The following is a 27,550-nucleotide window of genomic DNA, read 5'->3' as shown; positions in this document are numbered from 1 at the left end:
AAAGTGGGCTGTGACAAGGAGATTGGCTCCAGCAAGGCTGAGGACCAGTGCGGGGTGTGCGGCGGGGACGACTCCCACTGCCGGACTGTGAAGGGGACCTACACCCGCACTCCCAAAAAGCTGGGTAGGAATAACAGCTGCCTGCAGCTGGCTGGGGCTCCTGCTGTCTCTGGGGTTTGTGGGACACTCACACACATGAGATAACGCCATCATCATTGAAACCTTGGGAATAATGGGTGTAACACCATCTCATGAGGCCCATCTTTGAGCCTGTTCAGGATAAGCTGCTGTCCATCGGCCCCTGATTGTGGATGGATATGAAAGTGATGGAGGTGTTCAGGGAATGCTGATAGATTTTCCCTAGCCTGGGTAACCTGGTCATTAAGGAGGCCAATAGACCTCTTTCTACAGGGAAACATGCAAGCCAGAGGTGCTCAAAAAGAATTTGAGGTTCTAGAAAACAGTTTCTGCAAGTACCCAACTCAAACTCCTGCCTGGATTATCTGACTTCCATGGACTGTTGTCTTGCCTAGATGTGTCCAAATCTGCTGTAAATGCATTTGTCTGTGATGTAATTTACATCTTTTGCTTGTAAAGAGCATCTGGGTGACCCCCAGTCAGTGGAATGGCCAGACTCAGCTCTCAGGACACTAAAGAATCCAGGTGTTCTGTTTAAGGGAAGACCAGAGGAGCCTTTCCCTTACCCAGAGGAGCTCACAGTGTTTCCCTTTCTGGGGCAAAGGAGGCTCAAAACATTCTGGTTAAGTACAAGGCTTGTAGGGAGAGAGGCATCCCTGGGAATGGCAGTTCCTATCATCCTGTAGACACACACAGGTAATGCTAAAGCAGGCAAAATCTTGATGTTCCCTGTGCTCTAAAGGCAATGGAGGAAAAGATTGGAAATGCTGTTGGGCACAGGTACTGCTCAGCCAGGCCTGTGATCTTCCCTATTCCCAGCTCTTCTGTTCCTTCACTTGGATTTTTTCAGTAGTAGACTGCCTGCCAGTAGTAGAGCAGACTGCCAGTACATCCAGTAGTCCCAGAATCCAGTGATTTTGGTTAATTGAATCTGCAGTTGTTAAAAGAAAATAACAGGAATATGAAAATGCCATGCACTCAGAGAACTTCGGGAGCTCTTGATCCCTAGAAGGGATTCTAGTCTTTCTAATGGCAGTGCTTCCTTAATTTTACACTAATTACCTGTGATTTGCACTGGTAAATAATTGACATTGAAACTAAGAACATTTTTATTTGGGAACAGCTTTTTATTTTCACTGCAGACATGTCCATCTGAAAGGGCAGTCAGTAAGTTCCAGTCCAACAACCTGGCTGAGGACTGATTTGGGAAAGTTGTGAGAAAGACTCGTGCTTGTGCTGAGGAACACAGGAAACATCTCTGTGCCTGAATTGTTGATAGATCCTGCTTGGAGCAGCGTGGCCATAAATATTAAACTGATCTCATGTGGGAAGTGGCAAATCCCTCTGTAACTGGTGTCCCTTCTCTCCCTGGAGGAGAAGAGCCCAGGGAGGGCCTGTCCCACCCTGCTTATCCATGACTGCTGGATGCCCTCTCCTGCAAGCAGAGCTGGGCATGCCCTGCCCTCCTGACCATGGCTGTTCCTTTCTCTTTCCATCCCTGCTGCCTCCACTGACCCTGCACCTGCCAAAGGGTACCTTAAGATGTTTGATATCCCTCCTGGGGCTCGACATGTGTTTATCCAAGAAGATGAGGCCTCTCCTCACTTTCTTGGTAAGTGTTTTTCTGCTCAAGTTTGAGAAGAAACGCAGGGGACTCAGGCCAGAGAATCTTGAGGGATGAGAGAATCCAGTGAAGGGGTTGGGTAAATGTGGGCTTTCCAAATTGCATGGTCAGGGCCTAGTCCTGCAGTCCTACAGCTCAGCAGACAAACATCTGCTCATTTGAATTCTCCAAAATGTTAAACTGGCCCCAGTTTGCATGTGTACTAACCAAGGATTGTGATAACTCACATGAACGTGGGAACTCCCGGGGTGAGTCTAATTCAGTATCTTTTAATTATTCCTATGGTGCATTGCAAAAAGCTGTATGGAAGAACAATGGGTCTTGGAACTGAATGATCTTTAAGGTCCCTTCCAATCCAAAGCATTCTGTGATCCCAGCTCTTAATGCATTGGCTTCTAATTGAAGCATTGTCATCGTCATCATCACAGTCCCCGCTGTACCTGGCTGTTGAGGTGTGCTGTGGAAGCCCAAACCCAGGCAGTTCCACAGGCCTCCTATTCCTTAGCTCTTCACTTACAGATTTTAGCATCACTTATGGATTTTAGCATCTGGGACACCCTAACCTGTGTGCACAGGGCAAAGTAAAATGTGATGAAGATCTGTTGTTTTCATAATCTGATGGAAATACCCCTCCCCGTGCCACCCTGATTGCTGCCAGTGCGGGGGAGGCACGACAGGCTCTGCTCTCACTCCTCCCAGCAATCAAGAACCAGGCTACGGGACACTACATCCTGAATGGCAAAGGAGAGGAGGCCAGGTCCCGCTCCTTCATTGATCTGGGCGTGCAGTGGGAGTACAGCATCGAGGACAACACGGAGACGCTGCACACGGACGGGCCCCTGCACGATGCCGTGGTGGTGCTGGTGGGTGACGCGCTGAGCTCAGCCTGAGGGACCATCCAGAGCCGGGCTTCGGTGTCTGTACCTAGCAGAGGGATCTGTACCAGCGTTGGGTTTATGTTTGCTTGTTCCCAGATCATTCCCCGGGAGAATGACACCCGATCCAGCCTGACCTACAGGTACATCATCCACGAGGATTCGGTGCCGACCATCCACAGCAACAACGTGCTGCGGGAGGACACGGACACCTTCGAGTGGGCCTTGAAGAGCTGGTCCCAGTGCTCCAAGCCCTGCGGTGGAGGTGAGCTGGGGATGAGCACCTGTAGCAAGGGACAAACTGCCAAAAAAGGCAAGGAGGAGGGAATGATTTATATTCCTGGCTTCCCCTTTTTAACAGTGGTTTGTTATTTTAGGGCTCAGGCTTAAAATACCTGAAGTATGTGATTGTTCCCAGGTGTCACACTCTCAGCCTAGGAAGAAAAAGGCTTCTTTTGGTGTTTAAATTCAGACCCCAAAGCTACTTTGGATGCCCAAACTCAGGCATTGATGCTCCTGAGCATTCCCTGCACTCATGGTGTGTCCATGGCTCTTAAGCAAATAATAGGGAATGCAAATTCCAAAATACCTGTCCTTTAAACCCATTTACTAGGCCAGAAAACTCTATTTAAGCCAAACATTCTAACAAGGACCTGATTCTCCCAATTCCTCTGATGTGTTTCCCAGGGTTCCAGTACACCAAGTACGGATGCCGCAGGAAGAGCGACAACAAGATGGTTCATCGAAGCTTCTGCGAAGGCAGCAAAAAGCCAAAGCCCATCCGCAGGATGTGCAACCTGCAGGAGTGCACAGAGCCCCTGTGAGTGTGAGAGCAGGGATTGCTCCTTCAGACAGGAGTAGTCCCAGCCAGATCGGATGGGATGAATCTGAGGGCATGCTGACAGCTTGCCAGCCTGCAGTTCCTGACTGTGGACTGTAGAGGGGAGTTTGTACCTGTGCAAGCATGGGTATTAATCTGATGGGGTGGTTGTGGTATATATATTTATTTTTATTTATAGTATTTAATTTATTTATATTTATTTATATGTGTATTTTTATATATAAAATCATGGGGTTGGGAGGCACCTTAAAGCTCATCTCTTTCCAGCCCCCTGCCATGGGGGAGGGAATTTTTCCACTAGATGAGCTGGCTCCAGGGATGAGGCAGCCACAGCAGGACAAAAAGGTTAACAGCTGACGGTGTCTGACTCCATTTCCCTTTCCAGCTGGGCAGCAGACGAGTGGGAGCACTGCACCAGGACGTGTGGGAATTCTGGCTACCAGCTGCGCACGGTGCGCTGCCTGCAGCCCCTTGCGGACGGCACCAACCGCTCGGTCCCCGCCAAGTTCTGCAGCGGGGCTCGCCCCGAGAGCCGGCGCTCCTGCAACCGGGCACCCTGCCCCGCGCCGTGGAAGGCCGGGCCCTGGTCCCAGGTGGGCAGCACCGGCCTGGCCCAGCAGCCGTGGCTGGCACAGGGGGACTCGTGCCGAGTGCTGTGCCACAGGGTGCCCTGAGCTGTGCCCTCTGTGTCCGGCAGTGCTCGGTGACGTGCGGAGAGGGGACGGAGAGCCGGCAGGTGCTGTGCCGCGCCGGGGACCGCTGCGAGGGGGAACGGCCACAGTCCGTGAGGGCTTGCAAACTCACTCCCTGTGACGGTAAGGGAACGCTGCAATGGCTGCAGGGGGGCCATGATTCCTCCCTGGGAGCGCCGTGCTGGCAGAGGGGTCACGCACAGGGGGCAGCCTTTTCTCCCGTGTTCAGTCCAGCAGTCTCAGTGTGTCACAGCTCCCCACGCTGGGGTCTGTGCTGTACACGTGCTCACACAAGGTTTAACCACATGGGCCCAAATCGTGTTGGCACAGGCTGGGGCCAGAGGTGAAGGTCAATTCAAAACAAACCCTGCTTGACCTCTAAATCTCAGGTAAGTTCTGCAAGCTGCCAAGTGAGGGAATAAAAATACACAAACGTGGAACCAAGAGCATTAATGAGGTTCCTGGGAATCCGTTACATTGTTTTCATAGAATTTTTAACAGGTTTTGAAGCTTTTTATGACAACAATGGATTTCTTCCTGGATTATTCGTTCTGTAGGACTGGGGGTTTATTGGGGTTTTAACTCCCTCGTGGTGGCCCTGACACTGCTCAGGAGCTGGTAGGAAAAGCAGTTAACCTTATGGAGAAGCATAACCCCAAATCTCCACACTGTGGGTGGAGTCATGGAATCTAAACCAGCACAAATGGATGCTCCAAAATGAACCATGAGAGGACAGGACCAAATGAGGGTCACTGTCACTATGGTGAGGCAAAAGGAATTGTACCTCTAGCCCAGAATTCCACGCTGAGGCTGGGATAGCCTCACAGTGCCTCATGGAACATGGGTATTCCCAGGCAGAGCTGCTCCTTTTACCCCAGGTTTGTCAGGAACCCAGCAAGGGTTCTGAGGAAGCTCAGCAGGATCAGGACAAGGACATGTCTGTATTCCATAGGATTTGCTATTTATAGCCCTCATCCCCCAGCCCCAGTGGTGACCATGTGGGTTATTTTACTGAGTTCCTTGGAACTGAGCTGATTCTCACCCACTCTGAGCTCAGGCTCCAGTGGATATTTTAAAGCCTGAGAAGGCGGTGGCTGGATGTGCTTCCAGCCCATGGTGAGGTGGCCCCTGTGCCCAGGTGACGACATCTTTCCCTGCAGAAAGCTGATTTTGGTTCAAACCTTCCAGAAGACCCTTTGGAAGTTCTTTTTCCTGAGCAAAGGGATGCAAATCCCTGCCTTTTAGGCACCTCAGGTGTGACCCACTGTTACAGCTTTCCATCGGTTCTACAGATCCATTTGCTTCCTGAAAAACAGCAAGCCTGATCTGAACAAAACTTCATCTTACTCTAACTTTTTATTTTAAGGCATCTCTGAGGGCTATTGCTTGGGATTTAATTTCTGTGAAGGAAGCTTGCCTTGGCTTTAATGCTGCTGATGGATGATGTCCTCTCAGGCTTGAAGGGAAGGCATTAGGGTGGGTGGGACATAGCCAGTGTGCGGGGGAGCTCTGGGAGGTTGGCACTGGGAATTGCTCTCTGTGCTCCTCTAAAAATGCCGCGTGTCAATGTTTCCCAAGTGCCCATCAGTGGGTTCCCATCCCCAGGACATGTGTTTTACAGATGAGCCCTGCCTGGGAGACAAGTCCATCTTCTGCCAGATGGAAGTGCTGGCCCGGTACTGCTCCATCCCTGGCTACCACAAGCTGTGCTGCAAGTCGTGCAGCCGGCGAAGCAGCAGCTTCCCACCGCCCGGCGGGGCTGGCACCGAGGGGGACGCAGCGCTGGATCCGGGCAGCCCGCCCAGGGCCCCGACGGTGCCCACGCCCGCGGTGCCCGGCCGGGCGCAGCTCCTGCCCGGGAGCAGCTCTCCAAGCCGGCTGCCTTGGGAAGCACAGCAGGCGGAGCGGCGCACGCCCCCATCCAGCCCCGAGCCCCGAGGTGCCGGCGTTCCGCACTGGAGAGCTGCCGTGGCCGGCAAGACTTCCCGGCCGCCGGCTCTCCTGCCCCAGTCCCCTGCCAACAGCAGCAGCCTCAGCTCCGGTCGTGCCCCGGCGCCGGCCGCGGCTCTGCCTCCGGTGCCAGCGGGGGCTCCTGCGCCAGCCAGGACCCCCGGGAAGGGCGAGGGGCGCACAGGTAAGCGATGGCCTCCGAGGGCCGCCCCTGTGGAACGGTGAGCAGGAAGGCCTGTGCAGGACAGCCGTGGAAAGGGGCTGCTTGGCACTCCGTGTGCGACTCCTCGACCTCCGGACTCTGCGGAGCGTGCCCCGGGCAGGGCACTGCAGGGCACGGGTCGCCCCTGTAAATACAAAGGACAAGAAGTGCTGGTTCACTTTCTGGTGCTCCCGGCCTCCTCCCACCCCTCCTTCCCTGGCCGGCTGGGACACGCAGAGGAAACGCTAAAGGAACCTTCCTGGCCAGTGAGTGGGAGTCGCTGAGGGCTCCATCCAGCTCTGGGCGCAGAAGTTAGCCCTAACCTCAGCAGCCCTGTGGTTCTGGGCTCTGAACACCCCCATGGTAGGAGACGCCCCACTGCAGGCAGGACCAGGCATGGACACTCAGTGAGACACCTGCCACAGACTGAAGGAACCCTCGGGACTCGTGTCTCCCTGGAAACAGACACCATTACACGAGCACCACTGCAGCTGTTGGGTAAATGCAGGAAAGCAGCATTATTGTAAGAGTTCTGTGCTGTCCCACAACTGTTTTCCTGTATTGTTCCAGTGCCAGGTGCCGGCCATCAAGTTCTGCCCTATGAGCATTCCAAGGGCTGGTGTTGAAAGCAGTTTCAAGATGGATTTCGAGGTGTGAGAGATAGTTATATTTCCAACGTGGATCAGCTCCAGACCTCCCTGCCCACGGCGCATCTGACTGCAATAATTAATTTATGTCCACCCCCACCTTGTCCCAGCCCAGCCAGCCGGGCTCTCCCTGGCACAGCGCTGTAAAGTACTTGTCTATAGGAGTGAGAACTGCAGATATTTATTAAAAGTGGGTTTCTTGACATTGTTTTGTGTACTAAATATGTATGCTGGGAGCACGTGACTCTTCCTTTTGCCAAGATCAAATCTGGAGATGGAATTAGATGCTGTGTCATATGCATATTGAAGCTGCTCAACTGCTGTGGAGAAATTGTTGATCTTATTCTTTAAAAAAAGGTTTTTTATCACAGGTCTCTCTCGTTTCTCAGTGGTGATTAAAGTTTCATGTGCAATCGCTGCTCCCCTGTAAGAAGTGCCCGGGATGGAGCCATTGAATGCTGCGAGGGGATGGGGGCCCCAAAGATACAATTCTGGCAACATCCTGGCGGCCCTGTGGGGTGCCTCGGGGGAAATAAGGGTGGCACTGGCCATCAGCAGACGCTTCAGAACGTGACAATAAAACAAACCTTGGACATCCCGAGGCTTTCCCTGATTTCACTCATGTGGCAGCGTCTGGTTTTGGCATTTTTGTTTCCTCTTCTTTTAGCCATTTCCATCCCAGGCAGGACCTTCCCCGACTGGAAATAAAAATTAAATATTTTAACGGGATTTTGAAAAACGGAAGTTTTGCCATTGGAGAGTGTGATGTACGGGAAAATTGAGGGAGAGGAAGGAGAGGATCAGATCTCGCCTGGCAGCTGTCAGATGAGCCGCACCTTACTGGTGGCAGGGAAAAAGCCGCTGTTTGAATCTCCCTAAGCTCCCAAGGCACGGAGGGCAGGAAATGCTGAAGGCAGAGCTGGGAGCGCACGGTCAGTGCCACCTCCTAGGCCAGGTGCGTTCGTGGGGCCGCCCGAGGAGGGACAGACAGGCGGCCGCTCTGGCTTCCAGAACACCAGGGGCACCCGCAAAACACCGCTGCCGCCGTTCTCCCGGCAGGGCCCTGGAGCCCCGGAACCCCGGTGGGGCGCCGCGCTCGCACCGCGCTCCGTGTCCGCCAGAGGGCGCCCTGCGAGGTCCCGGCCCCACACGGCGGCTCCGCGCCCGCACCGGGGAACGGCCGCGATCCCGCACCCGGCAGCGCCCCGTGCCCGCCGCCGTCACGGGCCCCAAACCGATCCCCGGCCCGGTGCCACCTCCATCCTCCCGACGGGGGAGAGGCGGCACCGCCCGGGACCTCGGCAGACCCCGGCAGGACCCGAACGCCCCATCCCGGCTCCAGCTGTGGGCTCCATCGCCCTCTTGCGGTCAGTGTGATCCCGGCATCGTAGCAGGAGCGGGCATCGAGCCCAGGCTGGGCTTTGCCCAGTCTCAAGCCCAGTCCGGCCGAGAGCCGCGACCCTCCCGCCGGGGCAGAGGCAGCACCGCCCCTCGAGCGGGCACCGGCAGGACTCGGTCTCACAGCCCCGTCCCCAGTGGCGGCCCCGCCGCAGCGCTCCGGGCTCCGAGCGGTCCCCGCCACACGGGGCCGGGGCTCACACAGCGCCGAGCGAGGGTCCCGGGACAGCGGGACGGGGCCACAGAGTGCGGGCACGGGATGCTGCAGCGGGGCCGCGACGGCGGCCGGGGGTGCGGATCCGAGCACTGCTGGGGTCTGCCGAGGTCCCGGGCGGTGCCGTCGGGCGGATCGAAGCGGCACCGGGCCGGGGATCGGTTTGGGGCCCGGGACGGCCGCGGGCACGGGGCGCTGCCGGGTGCGGGATCGCGGCCGTTCCCCGGTGTGGGCGCGGAGCCGCCGTGTGGGGCCGGGACCTCGCAGGGCGCCCTCTGGCGGACACGGAGCGCGGTGCGAGCGCGGCGCCCCCTCGTGACCACGGGACAGCGGTGCGGGGGGTGGGGCCAGCACAGGTGTGAGGGGCGGGGCCAGGGGCGGGGCCGGGCGGCACAAGGGGCGGGGCCAGAGCTCAGGTGTGCAGGGCGGGCAGAGCTCAGGTGTGCGGGGCCCCAGGGCGGCTGCGCGGGGCGGGGCCGAGGTGATTTAGACCCCGGAAATCGCCTCGATCGCCATTTGCTCACTCAGAGCACGGTGCGGATAGGAGCCCTCTGTGCGGGCTCCGCAGGTGAGGCGCGGAGGCTTCGGCCTCCCCTTCTGTCCCTCTCTCTACCCCTCCCTCCTTCTCCGCGTATTCCCTTTCTTTCTCCCCCTTTCCTCTCGCCCTGAAACGCTCCTTTCGTCTCCTCCCAAACTGGACCCACTCCCACTGCTTCCCATCCTGTCCCTTCTCCGCTTCTCCCTTCTATTCCTCCGCTCTCCACCGTCCCTCTTCTCCCCCTCGGCCTTTCCCTTCCTCTCCCGCTTCCCTCCTCACTCCGACCCCTCTCCCTTCCCGTCCTCACCACCCCCATCTCTCCTGTCTCCCCGTTCTCCCCTCTCCTCCTTCCCTCGCAGCCGCGGGGCTCGGGGTGCCGGGCATTAATAAAGCCCTGAGGGCCGGAGCCCGGCGCCCCCGCCCTCGCTGGGGTCCCCACACGGGGCCGGAGCCGCTCTGCGGGTCCCCCCATTGCAGTGCAACACAGCGCCCCGCACCGCCGGGGCTCCGGCTGTCCCAACAACCTGGCAGCAATTCACATTAATCCAGGAGTGCCAGGGCATCACCTGTGCGTTATCTCAGTAAGTACAGCTGAATATTCACCCACTTTAGTGGCAGGCACTTGGCTGAAATACAGACATTTATAATGCATTATTTTCTGAGAGATTTATGTTTTCCTGGCATTGTTTCAATATACTTGAACCTGGGTTCTGCTCCCTATCCTAAAGAAGAGCTTGGATATCATGTGTGATGCAGCTCTAGTTTTTGAAGTTACAAAGAAATTTTGAAGCGAACAGACAGAAATAAATGTTTGGAGAAATTAACACAGAAATAATTGCATGCTTCCCAGTCCCTGCCCAGTACACCCCAGTTCTCTATTGGGAGCCTAAGTCCTGTTCTTATCATAAAAACTCCATTATTTCATATAGTTATGTTTTATAGAAAAGCTTTGCAGGGAAATTGCCTCTCCCAGCATCAACAGCCACCCTCAGCACATCAGCAGCCCCACAGGAAATGCCACCTAAAAATGCCACTTAAAGCTTAAATGACACAAAATGAGTAAAATACATCAATTCAACACAAAAAAGATCAGTACCAACCGATTCAGTAAATGTTCCCCTCATAATCTGTACGGGGAGAGGCTCTGGGATGCCAAGGCAAACTCAGAGATCAGAGATTCTCACCCTTGCCATAGCCTCACCCTCTCCCGTTCCCGCCTCCTCGGGAATCGTGTGAGGGGGGACAGACCCTGTGTCCCAAATCCCAGGAAAATCTCCTTTTCCTCTCTTTTATGTCAGAGCCAAGCACTGATTTGGTGTTTCCTCAACTAGCTATGGAGTGAAAGAAAGTGTGTGCTTGTGGGAGAAATGTTCCTCTTAAAATGAGGGAGAAATGCTCCTCCATAAATCTGAGTTGTTCCCTAGGGCAAATGAATATTGTGAGGAGAAAATGAGTTAACAAGCAGGGGACATACAGGGAAAAATTTCTGGAGCAAATTTGAGGTAGGCTGTAGTGCACAAAATGAACATTTAGAGGTAAACTGAGGCACACCCAGGCAAAGGTTTGAGGATAAAATTGAGGTAATGTGTAGGGAAGAGAATGATCATTTTGAGACAGTGAGCAGCAGGGAATGTCATAATGTGGAAGTCACTCCTATTTATCTGAGGGAGGACTGCCCTAGGAAATGGCTTTACCTGGGATTTGGCTCCCGTAGGGCCTTACAGAATAAGCCTTAGTGCTCTGCGATCCTGTGCTGCTCCTTGCACAAATTCCATTCCTCACTATTCCTCCAGTGTCACTCTTGTCCCTGCTGGGGTTTGTCCCATCCAATGGGCTCTCAAGTGTTTTCTCTCCTGCTCGTATTTAAATTTCAGTCTTTTTGGGTTTCTATCCCCCTGCAACATCAAATCAAGTTCCCCAAAAAACACACCACCGAACCAATTTTTTTATCCTTTATTTCTCAAATTTCCATTTCCACTTGTTTCTCTAGCTGCAATAATAATGGATGTGACAGAAATAACAGCAACCAAGGGGAATAAATGGAATGTGACGGAAAATGCTAAATTTTGTCATTTGAGCAGGACCCAGCATTCACAATGTCCAGGAAGAAGCACAACCATGAGATAATCCAGGAGTGGCTGGGTGCCAGCCTGGGTCTGCAGTATTTCAGTCCATGAGAGGAATCCATGAGGGATTCCTCACAGGAATGAAATATGACCACAAACCGGGTTCAAGCAGCCCTGTTCCATGGGGAACAGAGAGATTCTGAGAATCGCAGCACCTTTCACTCCATCCCATTCTCTTCGAGCTCCTCCATGAGCAAATCCTGCTGCTTATTGACCCAGTTTCCTCCCTTGGCTGTGTGGGGAGGGGGATCCTGGGCCGGCGGGCAGGGGGCAGCGGGCAGGGCGGCCTGGCCCGGGGCTGGCTGGGCCGAGGCAGGCCTGGAGCAGAGCTGGAGCCGGAGCGTGGCCTGGAAGCCACGGCGGAAGCTCCGGTTGCAGAAGCCGTAGATGATGGGGTTGACGCTGCTGTTGGAGAAGGCCAGCCAGTGAGCCAGGGGATAGATGTACACATTGATCAGCCGCAGCTGCACGTCCGACAGGCTGCCGTAGTCCGACAGCAGCATCAGGCTCCACAGGGGAAGCCAGGACAGGGCGAAGAGCAGAGTGACGAGGACCAGCATGTGGATGGCTTTCCGCTTCCTCCCCCACGCTCCGTGCCGCTGCTCCCGGCCGCGCTTCCCCGGCCTGGGCACGGCGGCGTGGCTCAGGAAAACGCTGATCCTGGCGTACATGAGCGCGATGAGCGCCAGCGGAGCCAGGTAGATGTTGGCAAAGAGCACTGTGGTGTAGGCCTTCCTCATGGCCAGCTCGGGCCACTCCTCCCGGCACCAGAACACCGGGCGGGTGGCGTTGCCCGTGCCCAGGAGCAGCTGGAAGCGCTTCTCCTGCCGCAGCCGCAGCAGCACCGCCGAGGGACACATGATGGCCACGGCCAGCGCCCAGATCACTGCTATGGCGGCCAAGGCGGCAGGGACGGTCAGCTTCGGCTTGAAGGGGTGCATGATGCACCGGAACCTGCGGCAAGGGCACCGGAGAAGCCGTGTGAGGAACGCCTCCTATCCCGGGCAGGGATGCACACACATTTTAAACTGCCTGTCTTTCATCCTCCCTGGCAGTTGCTGCCTGTGCAATCCAGCTTCATGGCTGAGAAACAAACCAATTCCAGGCAGGCTGGGATAGCCCAGTTCCACCCTCTTTAAGAGACACCGCTGGAGGAGCAGATTGCTCTTTAGACCGGCACAGATTTTATTTTGCTTAGGAGCAAAATGCATTGGATTTGTTGTGGTGTTGGGAGGGTTAATGACAGGGCTCAGGGTGGTCAGGGGGCCAGGGGAGATGACACTGGTGGTTACAGACTCTGCAGCATCTTACCTGTCCATGGCAATAGCAACCAGAGTGAAGACGGAGGCAGAAACAGAGATGCCTTGGACCATCCCGCTCATCTTGCACACCAGGCTCCCAAAGGGCCACCCTGCAAGGAAACAGGCATTTTGGAATTGCTGCCATCTCATTGCAGGACTCTGCTTAAAATAATTTGCTCTCATCTTCCATTTCCTGAGTAGAACTGTAGACTCATGGGTTGGGTTCCAGCCACGGCCAGGAACACCGTGCCATGGGCAGGGACACCTTCCACTGACTCAGAATGCCCACAGAGCCCCCTGGACACACACCCCTGGCTCTCCCCACCCCACGGGCAGCCAGCCCACCTGCTATGATGTTGTCCAGGAGGGTGGTGGGCATGCAGAAGAGCCCCACCAGCAAGTCACTGACAGCCAGGTTCAGGATGAACAGGTTGGTGACCGTGCGCATGTGCCTGCTCCACAGCACGATGAAACAAACCCCCCCGTTGCCCACCATGCACAGGAGGAAGATGAGCAGGTAGGAGGTGATGAAGACAGCAGCCACCCAAGGCTGGTGGAGGTAGAAGTCCACGTAGGAGACATTTCCTTCCAGGTAAAGGTACTTGTACGTCCTGTTGTAATCCAGCAAATCCAAGTGAGGCCAATCCAATGAGGAGTTTGAGTCCATTCTCCTCCTTGTGTTCTAATGTGCCCTAAAAGATATTTGTAAAGAGGCCATTTTAGTCAGCTTGCAATTGATCTGAAGCAATGTGATGATCTCATTATTATTCTCATTATTATTATAGCATTGTTACCTGTTTTGTGTGCACTGTGTGCTGAAATAAGCGTGAAACTCACACGCACCCTGGCAGCAGTGAGGTGGCTGAACAATAATCACTAATAAGTCACTAACTCCAGTACAAAAAAAAAAGATATTAAAACTTTCTCAAGTGGCACAAGTCTTCTGCCTGCAAGTATCCAAATCCAGCCCTATTTCATGGACATGAGATGGTTTTGTGTGCAGCTGGAGGATTCAATTCCCTGCTCACAAGCTACCTAACTCCAAGGCTGCAATCAAGAAGCACCACACTGTGTCTGAAACATGCTGAGCTACAAGAGAGCTGGGTTCATTTCCAAGCAGCTAACTTGACTTGGAGGCAGCATTCCAAACTCTTTTCCACATATATTTTGTCTCCCAGATGAGGATGCCTAAAGAAGCAGGGGGCAAAATTAATTGGTAGCAGCAGGCATGAAATTCAAGTGTGAGCGCAGGTGCTTTCAAGATGCTCCAAATTCCTTAATAGAAATAGGATTTAAATTTAGGCACAAGTTACCTGAATCCTGATGAGCTTGTATGAAAGCTCAGCAAAGCCCTTGCTTTACTCTCAAGAACTAAATGCAGTAAAAAAAAAAAGTATTTATTCTGCTGTGCCACAGGTTTGGAACAAGCAGAGCAGTGAAAACCCATCATGTTCTGGTCTCTTGTGCCTGTTCAGAAATCAGCAGCAGGGCAGTGTCTTAATGGGTCTGTATTTCACAGACTTATTAAGTGCCTGCACAGCCAGGCAAGGAGACAAAAATCTGGAGTCCCTCACCAAAAACCAGCTGCTTGTAGGTTTGAACAAGTGTAGGAATAGTTGTACATTCTGTGGGGCTGTCCTTACAGACAAAGGCTTATTTATCTTGACTAGATTTTACTCAACATGCTTTCAAAATCATTGGAGGTGATCTTATTGAGATGTCTGATGTGCCAAATGCTTTCCCCAGCCAGAGGTCAGAGTCAGCCTTGTGAGAAGTGCTTTAATGCCCATTTTCCTGATCCCTCAAGGAAGCAGCACTGGTGCTTTTGCACCCCAGCCTCAAGGTGGGGAACTCTGATGGAATTCCAACACAGATGTTTGACAACATGAGTTTACACTGCTCCTTTAATCCCACACCTGGAGCTGGGCTTTATAAATCCCAGGAGATGCTCTCTCCATTAAAAAGCAGCATTCCTGTTGCTCCCTTTGCTGCTCTTCACCACATTACTATTATTATTATTATTATTATTATTATTACCCACTAATTTTCTGCCATAATCTTTTGCTTCCCAGAGGAGCTGCTTTAGGGAGACACTGTGGCCAGGGGAAGGTGGCTTTTGGCTCCCACCACATTCCCAGTCCCCATGCCCAGCTGTCCCTGTGCTGTCCCCAGAGGTGCCTTTCCTCCCTTACCTGCTGGCGTTTGCCTTTTCCAGGGGTCTCTGATGATCTGAGGCAGAAGTTCTTGGTCATGCCATGACAGGGCTGTCCCTTATCACACTAAAAGCAGGAGGAACAATGGTTATTTTGGATACTTATTTTGTATTCTCTCTCTGTTTCTGACACTGTGCTGTGAGGCAGCAGTTTCTAATCTCCTCAGTAATGATCTCTGGAATAGTTTTTGTCCATAGCTGGTAAACAAGAAGTTGTAAACAGCCTTGAGGCAAAACTGGAGCTGAGTCTCCTCCCAGTTGCACTAATGAAATTTTGGCTGTGCAGGCATAGGGAAGTGGCTGTGCAAACACTTCAGATGACAGGAAATGGAAAAGCTCCATGGATTTCTATTATCCTGAAGCTGAGGGGGAGGAGGATTGGCTGGAAGGAGAAATTAAGCCAGTGCCTTGTGTTTTCACAGGGGCCTTGCCTGCTAAAACAAGCAGTGATAAACAATTGAGAGAGGCACAGGGGACAGAAACCTAAATCATCTAAGAGAAAAAAATTACACAATACCTAATTGGTATAAGATGATGAATAACAGTAATCTGCTTCCATGTGGTAACTTCATAAGAGCAAGGCCTCCCTCCTTCATTTAATAGGCCAGAGAAAATCTGCAAAGGAATAAAGTGGGAGGGAGCCTCCCTGAGTGAAAACTGCCCCCAGCCACAGTGGGTTCCCAAGCACAGGAGGCTCATTCCCTGCTGGAATCCCAGACACAGCCTCCATGGACAAATACACAATGTAACATCTCACAGCCTGACCAGGACAATTGTGTACCTCTGGGCAGAGAAATTCAGTTTTCCCTCATTAGAGCAGCGGTTGCAAGCCATTATGAAGTGATGCCATTATTTTTATGTTGGGCACGTGGAAGAAATCCCCTGGAGCAGCCGCCACTGCCTCACCCCTGTGCACGACCTGCTGGGCTTGTCATCTTGATATCTTCATTTTTATGTGTGAAATACCCTCACAGGATCCTCTGAGGCTGAAACAAAAATAAGGAGACTTCAGAGATGGGAGGAACAGCAGGAGCATGTAGCTGTACATGAAGTACATTCAATGTGGTAAGTGCTGAAAAATTTGTTTTTCCCTTGTCCTGAGCTCAGTAATGGCACAAGAACAGAGACTTCCCAGGGCTCCCAGTTCCCAAGGTTTCCCACTTTGGAAAATGATCCCTGGTCTGCTGAAGAGTGAGAAATTCCCAGGGGCAAAACATAGCCCCTGAAGGATGGCAAAAAGAGCAGGACATTGGTCTGTGAGTGTCTGAGAAATAAGGGAGAGAGAAATTCATGGATCATCCTCTGCCATAGGGAACCAGGAAGGAGCCTCTGACTAAAAACCTGAAATGCTGTTCCACAGGGACCCTGTGCACAGCCCATGGGATTCTGGCCTCCTCTTGGCTTCTCTTTCAGAGCAAGGGGGACCTGCAGCCACCCCAAACCCCCCATTCCCAGTTCCACAGGGAGTGGTGCAGGAGGTGTTTGGTCTGGGCCATGCAGGGCTTGAGCTGGGGACTATGGGGATATTTGTGAATTAAGGTAATAGAACTTATTCTTTAAGTATTTAACTTTTTCATCCATCAATATTTCCATCATATTTTATATGACACACCTCAGAGTGGTTCATCTCCAAATAAGCCCAAATATCCCAGTAGGTTTCCAGCTGAGACAAAGGAGCTGTGGAAGAAAACACACCCTTAAAAATAGCCAGTTGCAATCAAATCATTCTTTCTTACTGACATTTACTTTCATAAAGAAAAACAAGTGCACCTTGAGAAGCAAATTTCTCATTTTGAAATGGGCAATCCCAGGCAGGTGTGCCTATTTTGGAGCTGCACACACATCTCCTCTCAATGAGCTTAAACTGCTTATCCTCCCCTCAGAGTCATCCATCTGCATAGTCTGAGCTGGGGCCAAAGGAAATAGTTTGTAGGTATTTCTTTTTGAAATAGGTGTTTCTTTTTGAAAGATCTCAAACTTCAAATGATGGAGAACAAAGCTATCAGCAGGATGACTGGAATAAACACCAGATTTAGCTGCAGATTACTCATCCACTCAAGCTGGGAATAGAAAACATTTCATTTCAAAGCCAAATTATAACTGTAAATCAGAAGATGCAAATGACAGGTGAGGCATTCACAGCAAGTTGGTAATGGCTCTGTATTTTTATACATATATATATATATATTTATATATATATATTTCCACCCTGCTTCATTAGAGCCAAGGCTGCTTACCTATTTCTTGTCATTATAATCCCTTTTTTTCCCCTTTAATTCATGATTAGTCAACCTTTAAGCTTCTAAATATATTTTTTTATTTGATGCATTACAGGCTGTTTTAAATCTTAACTAAAATCTCAGCCAACTGCTCCCTGAAATCAGGTTAAAGTAAGATTTCCACACCCAGGCACACTTATGCCACCACTTTATTGAGAAGCCTGGCAAGCAATAAGATTTTAGCTGCCTTACCTTGGAAGCAAGTCCCTCTTTTAAAAGCTTTCAGTAGGAAATTACTCAAGTTCTCCTGGGATCCAGTCTCCAAGTAGCAGTTTCCCATCCATCGCTGGAAACTGGGCAGGGACCCCACAGAATATCTGGACTGGCCACAGCTTTTTCCCTGGAGAGATGCTCCAGCAGTTCAGCAGTGAGTGCTGGGGTTTGGTCTATAGGAAGAGCTAAATCAATGATCCCTGCTGGGCTCTTGGCAGCACTAAATTCCCCACAAATGGGACATGAGCCTCCTAAATTGCACCTTTCAGCTCAGCCTGTGCTCATGAGTCACTCCCTGACAGCCCTGTCATTGGGCACTGAAACTGAGGGGAGTAATTGGGGAGCAGGTAGATAGAGGTAAATGACACCCCTGAAAAGTGGGAAATCGTGAGAGAGTCTCAGTGGAGGACAGGATTGGCAAACAGCAGAAGTGTTTGAGGGGCCCATCAGCCAGTGAGGGCTAATGCAGCAGATACAGGAGACAGCTCTGCCAGCAGGCAGTTTGTGTCCCCCCAGAATGGGGGGCACAGAGGATCCTGTAATCACTGCCAAGTGAAATACCAGAAAATCCAAACCTATCCCAAGGCACAGAGCACACCTCAGGGGTTCTTTGCACCAGCCAGAGCCACGGAATTGTTTCATTTCCATCTCTTTTGGCACAGAAGTGCCATTGCCCTCTGTGAGGCAGGCATGAGAGCAGACAGCCTGTGACCTGGTCACACAGTGAGGGCACCATGACTTACAGCCTGTCACAATAAACGCCCACTCACCCCCCACCCAAGCTCCTGGGCTGCAGAGCATTGGATTATGCCTCACTAGGAATTGGGCAGAGCAGCATGCCTGGCCCAAGGGCAGGACAGGTGAGCTCCCTGTGCAGCACCCTGGGGCTGGATCCTGAACACTCCACCTCAGCCCATGCTGGATTTGCCCAGAGACAATGCCTTTAGTCTTAAATAAGTGCACAGGAGAAGAACTGGCTGTGAGGGTGACAGCTGAGGTTTAAATGCAGTGTCACCTCTGCAGAAAGATGATGGTTGTGGAAGGGCAGAACTCTCCCTGCACCTTCCTACCTTCTGACTGCTCCCTTTACATCACCATCACATCCACACAGGGATTTTAGGTAATCATTGATTTTTTTTTTTTTTCCTGTGACCTGCTCTGAGGATTTGAATCCTTTTAGTGCTCTTGAATTTTCATTTGCTGCTGCCTCAGTGACTCAATTTTAATTAACACCAAAGTCTAAGCCTTACCTTGACAGCATGGATAGGTACCTCTGATTGATGTCAGGAATTTGACACGCTGAGAGGTTACCTGGGAAACCTCCTGGTTTGACTCCAATTGAAGCCAATTCTGCTCAGTAAATGACAGCTGCAACCCACAGCAGTCCAAACAGCAAGGACTGCAAGGAAGTTTTCCTTGGTAGGATTTTCTTTTGGAAAAAAAAACCAGCAGCACAGATCTATTCTTTTAGGATGAGGTGCCATCTTACCTACCAGCCTCAGGAAATGCTCAGAGTTACACTTGTTTACACCCCTTTTCCCAGCAAAACACCCCAAACTGATCTCACTGCATTTCAGACTTTGCAGCCCCTGGCAAGTTCAGATTTAAATGCTAACATGAGCTACTTCAAGCTCCAGACACCTTCCTCCTACTGGAGGTACCTGCTAGTGATAGAAGAGCAAAATAAAACGATGTCTTGTCATAAAATGACCAAAATAAAGCTTGTCTTAATCACTGAGAAAAATCAAAACAAAACAAACAGCCCCAGGATCTTCTTTCCCAAATTCTGGAGCTCTGCAGAGCGCTCCAGCTCCCAGCTCAGGCCCTCCTGCAACACGGGGGCTGGAACCCCAAAGGCAGAGGCTCAGCGGCACCTGCTGCCATCCCCATCCCAAACTGCTCCTTATCCCAGCCCTGCCCACCGCGGGCAGCCCAAGGGGGGCTGTTCCCAGCCGGCAGGTCCCTGGCATCACCGGGATCCCGGGGCAGGCAGTGTAGTGCCCCTCTGCCAACCAGGGCACCTCCGGGAGTGGCAGCAGCATTCCAGCTCTCTCTCTCTCACACACAGACCTGTTGCTCGCCGAGCTCCCGCGGTTTTCCCCAGCTCCCAGCTGCAGCAGGGAGGCAGGAGCAGCCCTGCCCGGGGGAAGGCAGCCCCAGCCCGATCCCCCCGGGTACCTACTCCGCTTTCCGCTCCGCCGCCGCCGCTGGCTCCGCAGGCAGCAGCGAGGCGAGGCCGCAGCCCCCGCGCCCGCAGCCCTGCGGCTCCTGCCTCAGGCAGGGAGGAGGGACAGGAGGAAGGAGGGAGCCGAGAGCCCAGCCCAAAGCCAGGCGCCAAGCCCGGGGCTTCGGGGGTGCCCGGCTGGAAGAGTTTCTGGGCTATGTTCCATTGCAGAGCCTCCCTGCTCTGCTTGAGGCATCCCTCGGCCTTGGGAAGCTCATTCCAAGGGTCAGGAAGTCACAGTTACCTCTGCAGGTGCCACCTCTGCCACCCCCCATCCGTCAGAATCCAGATTCTCCCAGATCTCCGAGTGCTCCCAGCACAGTGGCATCTCCCAGACTCTGCTCCTACTTGCTGAGCTCCAGCATTCAGGTCACGGCTCTCCAGAGATTCCAGTTTTTACATCAGGAACTCAGGGAAAAAAAACCAAAACAACAGTCTGTGTGGCCCAGGTGAAACCAGGTGGCCCCTGTAGCTGAAATGGTGAAATGGCAGGTTCTGCCTTACCTGCCACTGCATCAGGTTTTTCTGGAAAGAAAAGCAGCATCCCAAGGACAGATTCTAGGAGAACAGGCTTCCAACTAATGATTTCATGGACGTAGGAATCATTCCTTAATAAGAATAAATTCTCTATTTTTATACTCCCCTTTTGATTCCTGGCACAGTTTAAAAATTAATCCTTTAACAAATCATTTAAATTTGACAGAACAAGCAAATATCCCAATATCAATTGAAACCAACAAATTCTTTTCCAGCATAACTCAGCGTGGAATTATAACAACTCTGTATGGCATCATCACGTGCTGTAAATGGAGGCTGAGAAGCTCCAGCCACATACAGACACTGCAGTGAGGGCAGTTTTACCCTGTGTGATGCAGCAGATGGAATCCCGGAATCCAGGATGTTGGACTGGGGGCCTGGAGCTGGATGCACTAAAAAGCCACAGAGAAACCTCAGACCAAGAGAGGATCCTGTATCCAGGTAAGAGGATTTTGTCTAGAATTCCTACCCCAGCTCTCCCTGCATACACACACACTGCTGCAGTTCTGTCTCCCCATCACTTCCCTGTATTCACATTCCCTCTTCCTGGAAGCCCAAAAGGTGCCGAGTTCACTTTGGAACGCAACGAGCTTCAGAAGAACAAGTGTTACTCATGGAAGCAACAAAATATCCACAACGCAGGGAAGTGAGCCTCGCAGGGAACTGAGACTTGCAGGGAATCGCTTTCTGCTTCCCCCATTCCCCGTGGAACATCAGCATGGAATCCTCATCACGGACTCATTGCAGAATATTGTCCTTTTAGTTTTAAAAACGGCTCTGTGAGCGGCAGGGCCGATCCGTGTCCCAGGACGCTTCCATCTCTTTGGAAGGCCGGCGGCACCATCTGCTGGGAGCAGAAGGAAGGACAGGATGCGAAATAAACTCGAGGAGAGCTCATGGAACTGTCCATGGAACTCCAAAACGGTTTGGTTTGGACCTCAAGGATCATCCAGTCCCACCTCGGAGCCTGTTCAGGGCACGCTCCTGTCCATCGGCCCCTGATTGCAGATGGATATGGAAGTGATGGAGGTGTTCAGGGAATGCTGTTTTTTTTTCCCTGTGCTGGTTAATCTGGTCATTAAAAAGACCAACTGACCTCTTCCAATAGGGAAGCATGTGAGCAAGAGGTGCCAAAAAAATTTGAGTTCCTGTGAAATGAAAGCTGCAAGTATCCCATTTAAAGTCCCTCTGTGTGGTCACTGGTTTGACTTCCACAGACTGCTCACACTGCCCAGGTATATCCAGTTCTGCTGTCAATGCTTTTGTCCGTGGCATAATTTCTATTTTTTCCTTGCAAACAGCATCTGGGTGATAGAGGGGCATGGAGAGGAACGGAAGGGGAGCAACTCCCGCAGTGCAAATGCTCCCAGTCCCACTCTGCACACTCGAGCCCACCCCGCAGCCGGGGCTGTCCCACTCCGCCCCCGGCTCCCCCGCATCTCACCAGTCTGGCATGTGCCCTGAGCCCCCAAACGCAGGATTTGGGCTCTCTGATTTGAAATACAGCATTTGGGCCCTCTGGTCAAAGCCTAAAAGTGCCCGGATGAGCCCCCACTCGCACTCCCCAAACAGGGCTGGAGTCTGTTTCACAGCCCTGAGACTGCCTACATGGGCTTGGCTCCAAGTGCCAGCAACGCGGGACTTGCCTCATTTCTGAGCCAAAGAAAATGCCTGATTTATTTATTACAGGACCCTAAAACTGGCCAAATGAGCCTGCTGCCCCCCAAACCCAGGCCTCAGTCCCTGTTTCCAGGACATGAAGCTGCCTAGATACAACCAAGATCTTGTTTGGCATGTAAATTGGGGGTAGCTGAGTATTCTTGGGAATACATATATACTTACATATACATATGAAATTTATTTTTAATGCACTACAAATTGGTTTATTCTCAGTCAGAGCAGTAACTGGATAAAGACCTTATGCTGAAGAGTTTAGGCAATGATTTATGGAAATATTGACATCTGAAAGGCTGGATGGAACTTCCTGCTCTCCTACACAGCTGGTTCGGACAGCACAAGTGCAACCTGTGTAACAGACCTGTGTCCTGTAACTATTAAACAACAACATGTGTGTTTTGTGTGCCTGCCTGGTAGTCTGAGTGTGATTAATCCAGGATATTGCATAAAACAGATCAGGAATTACTGCCAGTTGTTTAACTTGTGTTCTGGTTGGTGTTCAGCTCAACAGGTTTTACATTGGATGTGTTACATTTGGGACCCCTGGTCATACAGTATTTTAATATGATTGTGTTATGACTTGAACTAAAATGACCATGCTGAAGTCTGTATGTTGAGCAGGGATAGGAATGTATGACATGACCCCTGGGCACAGGATAAATGCAGCCACTGAGCTACTGAGGAGCAGTCAATGGTAACTCTGTTTGTCTTTCAGGGGAATGACTCACTGGGGAGACTTTGATGACCTCCATGACATCAGTGGGGAGGCACTGAAATCTACTGAGGAGCAGCCAGACCTCGAGAAAAGTCAGTGTCAGTGCTCTCAGGTTAACCAAAAATTCTGTGTTCTGTGACAGTGCAAAAGGCCTCTCACACACATCAGCCCTTCCCTGCCGGCCAAGGGAAATCTCTTTGCTGTGTGTCACATGCCCTGCAAGCTGGGGAAACACCCACCTAGGGCTGCTTAGGGCTCTGCAGGTGACGTGGTGAACAGCCAGTGGCAATGAGCTGTGCTTTTGAAATAAACAGGGCCAGGAGACTTCTCCTTTTTAATGCCTTTATTAAAGTGATCAGCTCAGGATTGGGCAGCTCGGTGGGGCTTCAGTCTCCCGTCGTCTCTCCCAGGGCGACTCAGAGGAGGAGAATACGCACAGCTCTGTCCACTATGGGCAGAGCTGGGGACTCACGTCCTCGTGGGAGTCTTTAGGGCGTGCTGTTCCCGTCCGATGATAGTTCCTTCGGTTCCCTCCTGCCTGCTCCCGGTTTCGGGACGACTCCGTGCTCAGGGCGAGAGGGACTCCGAAGGTGCTCCGCGTCTCTGCAGGCTCAGCACTCGGCTCCTCACGTCCAGACACCACTCCAGTCTCTCAACTCTTATTTGGCTCGTTGTTTTTGGGGTTTTCTCCGTGCGTTTGGAGCCGTAGTCCCCCACAGCATTCTGGTCTTGGAGTCACTTTGCATAACCCCCCCCCCCCCCCGGTCTCTTCTCCTCGCTGTTCGGGAAGGTCCCCACCCCCCGTTACTGTCTCGGAGAAGGGCCATTACCTCGCCCCAGCCAGGGCTTTTACCAATACAAAAACAACCATTAACAACAACGACCCGTAATTACCAGCAGTAGTGGTAACCCTTTTCTCACAGAAAAAAAATCAACTGAATTTTTGTTCATAACACTTTCATCCAAGAAATCATTCCCAAGGGAGCAAATCAGCAAACTGCAACCCCTGCAAGCAGCCTATTCTTCATCGTATGCCTCTGCCTCGTTCCTTTCCTGCTCCACCCCCCCAAAAATAATAAATAGTAAACAGTAAATGAAGCCCTTCCCTGAGAGCCTCCCTCCTCTGGGGGTGCTGGCAGCTGCACAGGACGCGTGGTTCTCTTCTACCCAGGTTATCCGTGCTATGAAAGTCGCGCTCTCAGGTCCAGAGGGAGCAGGAGCTCGACTGTGCCACCGTGCCCCGCAGCAGCAGCGATGCCGCGGCCGCGCGCAGGAGGACCGAGCTCCCCACCAGCACCAGGACAGAAGTGGAAACTCACAGGTTCTCTATCAATGGCCACTTCTACGACCACGAGGTAGGAAATGTTAGGCTTGGCTTTGTCACCTGAGGGACAGGGAGCCCTGCCCAGTGAGGTGTGCCGCAGGCCCAGGACGTGGTGTGGCTGTTCCTGTTCCCAGACATCAGTTTTCACTCCGGCTTTTGGGTCAGAAACCAAAATAAGGATCCACAGCCAGATGAGGAGCAGACAAGTGACAGAGCAGTTGCTTCGGAAGTTTAAGGTAAGTCTGCCGGCAGGAGGAAGCGTGGCCGCGTTCTGGAAGCGCTCATTCCCATGTGCACTCCCCCAGCACTGCGGGAAAGGTGTGGGATGGCTGGGTGAGGACAGCGCATGGAGCGGAGTGTAAAAACCCAGACGGACAATTGTAACCCTGTGGTGCTGCCCTCCCGCGGACAGCCCCGAGTTGCTGGTACGATCTTTCCAGCTGACCGTCCCAGGTAATGACACCTCCCGCCTCCAGCTGATGCTGCCTGAACTCCGAGTGGCACAATACCAGGCTGAAGAGCAGGAGATCTAAACAAATATGAATCCCACACCCCTAAATGAGTATTTCTTGAAATAATGCAAATAGTGAGTCAGTCCCTTTTTATCATGCACCAACAGTCTAAGCTGTACAATGAAAAGCCACTGGTGCTAATCAGAAGGACTGGGCTGATAACAGAGTATGATCTAAGTCACAACTAGCAGTAAGGACAAAATCCCCAATCCCTCCTCACCCAGTCATCCCAAACACACAAGGAGCATCTGAAAGTACCTGTTTCTATGACTATCTCCAGTGCTAGAAGAAAACCACTAAAATACAGCTTAAAAGAGCTGGCTGACCATTTGTGAGGCCAGACAGAAATAACCCCTCAACTTTCTCTGAGCAGAACTTGGAGACTTGCACAAGACTCCTATTGAACACCACTAGAGTGCAGCAAACCATCACTATTTCATGCAAAAAACCCCCAATAATGCTGCCACAAGTTTTTCTTTGACAAGACAGTCAAGTCCTCCTCTATTGGCAAAAAACTACCCATCCCTTATTCTAAATTTTAGAATTTAAACAACATATGCATTTATTTATACTCAGAGTGCTCCCATGTTCCCACCCTTCACCTGATTCTCAGGGTTGCAGCCCCAGAAAATGAGGACTCTGTGCTCTAATCTGTCTAGAACCACTGGCTGCAAACCCTCTGGGGTTTAGGTTTTTGTGCAATAGTTTTGGGGTTTTTAAAAATTTCTAGTATTTTCTTCCTAGTCTCCAAAGCTCCCCAGAAGTTTTCTCCTTTTAAAATACATTTATAGTCACACAGATATGTTCTCTGGTCAACAAAGAACATTTAAAAGAAATAAAAAAGGGGAAAAGGTGAACAGTTTTGGCCCTCCTATTTCTGCTTTAGCTGACCAAACTCAGAGAAGGTTGTAAAGGTAAGGCACAGGCTGGGGGCTCAGCCCAACCTGACCCTTCAGAAAGTTTTATACCAATCCAAAACTGCTGCAGTTAAACTGTTTCACCAACTGCCCTGGGAAACAGGACTTAGAGATGCTGTATAGAAAATCCTCATTGATTGTAAAGTTAAAATACATTCCAAAGACTTTGTCTGTGCCTTTCTCCAACAGTAACAGCACTTATATAGAGTTACATAAACAGAAATACACAGAAACCATTTGCAGTTAAAGTTTGTGGACCAGCTTACTGTTGCACAGATTTGATACTTCTCCCTTTGCAATACACATTACAGGCTAATTGTGGAGACAAAGAACAGAGTTATTAATTTCACTTTCCACAAAGCTATCTATCTTTCATGGAAACAGAGAAATTCATCAAAAACCCAGCAAAATCAAGCATTACATAACTACAGCTTTTGCTGGTACAAATCCAACTGATATTCAGTCAAATGCCCCTTTTTCCTCACACACCTCTGCAGTACATGATAATCACATCTCCAGTACAAGGTCATCACAACTATTCTAATAACATTTTTAGTTTCTTTGAGTTTGTTAGAACAAGATCAGAACAGTTAACTAATCAATACAACTAAAAAAACAGTACCATATTTTTTTCAGTTGGTATTTCAAGACTCTTATCAAACAAAGCATTTGAAATTAAATCAGAAAAGGGAAGGGATACAATCCCCAACATGTGAAAACTCCACAATTACAGCTTAACATTCACTTTTAACAAATAACTTATCATTTTTCTTGCAGTCTATGAATCATTTAACAATATGAGATTCTTCTCAGTTACAAGGCTGAAATTAGGCAAACATAATGTGAACCACAACATATTTTTACTTACTTATCAGATGGAGGGAGAAACACAACTCCCACAGCACTTCAGTGGTGGAAACTGCAACATGGTTCATCTGCTTCTTGCATGAGGATTTTAACAGGCCACAATCCAGCACTTTAAGTTTACTGGTAGAACAAATATTTGTTCAAACAATGAAACCCATGTAAGCACACCTCAGTCACAGGCACATCTGAGAAAATGAGTTAAAAACCTCAGTCAGAGCTAAATTGGGGCTCAGTCTCTCCACAGTGGTACCAGAATAGCAGTGACTGACATACCATTGCTAGTAGAGAGATGTTTTAAGTGAACCTCACATAAAACAGCGCACTTCTATAATCATTTCAATACCATTAAGTATTTCAGCACTTATCAATCCATTAAAAATTGAGAAAACAGAAGTTAAAGTAGAAAGCTATTTTCCATAAAGAGTAAGCCACTACTGTGATAACAAAGAAAGATTTTTCATGCTCTTGTTTCCTTCTAGTGTGGCCAGGATGAACAAGAACACATGGAAATAATCAACAGCAACCAGAACATTTACATAATTTCTTTAAGCTCTACAAACACTTAGTCTAATCAGCACATTTTAAAAACCACAAAAAAACTCCAACAGCTCTGTTAATTTTATCAAGGTGTGGACAGAGCTTAACATAAAAAAAACCCATCAACATTAAAGTCCTGGCACACATCCAGTAAAATTCCCAGCAAGACAAAAATTCATTACTCTCATAAACAATATTTTCATAAAAAAGGATCGTGAGCAGCAGTACCTTTGCCACAAAAGGACAACTTAACTCCAAGTCAGTGAAAATAAAGCAGCACATTTAACTAAACTGCTCTCACACTATGACTTGTGCATACTTCTAAGTTCCCAAAATATGAAACATTATTTAAACAAAGGCTCATGTGCTCCAATTGAAAATCAAGAGCAGCTGTGTACCAACACAGGTGGCAGCTCCCCTGGCAAACTGATATTCCATTTTCCATGCAGAAACCACACTTTTAAAATTAAAGCCTCCTCCACACAAGGAGCAAAAAAAAGAAGCAAAAAATCCAAGCCACATTTACTGGCAGATCACCTCCAGGTTCTTTTCTTTGCTGTGTAAGACACAAGGCCCCAACCCCATGCATGAGGGCCCAAGCCCTCCTCAAACACAAAGGCTCCCCAAACCCCTTGCGCTCGAGAGCCCCCTCATGGGGAAGGGCCCCCCTAAAGCCCTCATGCCCAAGAGCCTCCTCGCACAGGGGAGCCCCCCAAAGCCCCCTCACACACAGGAGCTCCTCAAACCCCTCAAGTGCAATGCGCCCACCCCCCCCAAAGCCCCCTCACACACACAGGATCCCCAAACCCCTCACACACAAGAGCCCCCTCAGCCCCCTTATGGGTGAGGGCCCACCCCAAAGCCCTCACATGCGAGGGCCCCCCAAAGCCCTCGTGCCCAAGACCCCCCTCAGCCCTCTCACAGGTGAGGGCCCCCTAACACATGGGAGCCCCCCCAAACCCCTCACGTGCAATGCCCCCCCCACTTAGC

At 51.0% G+C, this 27,550-nt stretch overlaps 2 protein-coding genes across 2 annotated transcripts in view; one reads left to right on the top strand and one right to left on the bottom strand.

Annotated features, from left to right (window-relative positions):
- The window catches only part of ADAMTS3 (ADAM metallopeptidase with thrombospondin type 1 motif 3), a 56,051-nt gene extending 48,509 nt beyond the window's left edge, over nucleotides 1–7,542 (top strand). The window contains exons 15-22 of the mRNA XM_059470247.1: nucleotides 1–124; nucleotides 1,670–1,750; nucleotides 2,462–2,625; nucleotides 2,737–2,902; nucleotides 3,325–3,457; nucleotides 3,864–4,071; nucleotides 4,176–4,293; nucleotides 5,792–7,542. Of these exons, the coding sequence (XP_059326230.1) occupies nucleotides 1–124; nucleotides 1,670–1,750; nucleotides 2,462–2,625; nucleotides 2,737–2,902; nucleotides 3,325–3,457; nucleotides 3,864–4,071; nucleotides 4,176–4,293; nucleotides 5,792–6,345 (1,548 nt within the window). The 3' untranslated portion in view covers nucleotides 6,346–7,542. The remainder of the gene's footprint in view (nucleotides 125–1,669; nucleotides 1,751–2,461; nucleotides 2,626–2,736; nucleotides 2,903–3,324; nucleotides 3,458–3,863; nucleotides 4,072–4,175; nucleotides 4,294–5,791) is intronic.
- Nucleotides 7,543–11,130: 3,588 nt separating this feature from the next.
- On the bottom strand, nucleotides 11,131–17,370 carry NPFFR2 (neuropeptide FF receptor 2). The gene is made up of 8 exons (XM_059470938.1): nucleotides 17,230–17,370; nucleotides 16,371–16,435; nucleotides 15,540–15,744; nucleotides 15,276–15,373; nucleotides 14,739–14,825; nucleotides 12,892–13,238; nucleotides 12,557–12,656; nucleotides 11,131–12,199 (listed from the first exon to the last, which is right to left on the bottom strand). The coding sequence occupies exons 6-8, from the start codon at nucleotides 13,211–13,213 to the stop codon at nucleotides 11,404–11,406; spliced, it is 1,218 nt and encodes a 405-aa protein (XP_059326921.1). The 5' UTR covers nucleotides 13,214–13,238; nucleotides 14,739–14,825; nucleotides 15,276–15,373; nucleotides 15,540–15,744; nucleotides 16,371–16,435; nucleotides 17,230–17,370; the 3' UTR covers nucleotides 11,131–11,403.
- Between the last annotated feature and the right edge of the window lie 10,180 nt (nucleotides 17,371–27,550).

This window comes from Ammospiza nelsoni, chromosome 4 (genome assembly GCF_027579445.1).
Source record: "Ammospiza nelsoni isolate bAmmNel1 chromosome 4, bAmmNel1.pri, whole genome shotgun sequence".
NCBI lineage: Eukaryota > Metazoa > Chordata > Aves > Passeriformes > Passerellidae > Ammospiza > Ammospiza nelsoni.
The sequence above is the reverse complement of the archived record's forward strand: the minus strand, read 5'-3'. Positions and strand labels throughout refer to the sequence as shown.

Coding starts and splice junctions, on each gene's coding strand:
- NPFFR2 (XM_059470938.1), bottom strand. CDS start 13,213: ATGGACTCAAACTCCTCATTGGATTGGCCTCACTTGGATTTGCTGGAT. Junction 12,657..12,891: donor CCTGGACAACATCATAGCAG/GTGGGCTGGCTG, acceptor GTTTCCTTGCAG/GGTGGCCCTTTGGGAGCCTG. Junction 12,200..12,556: donor GTTGCTATTGCCATGGACAG/GTAAGATGCTGC, acceptor CCCTTGCCGCAG/GTTCCGGTGCATCATGCACC.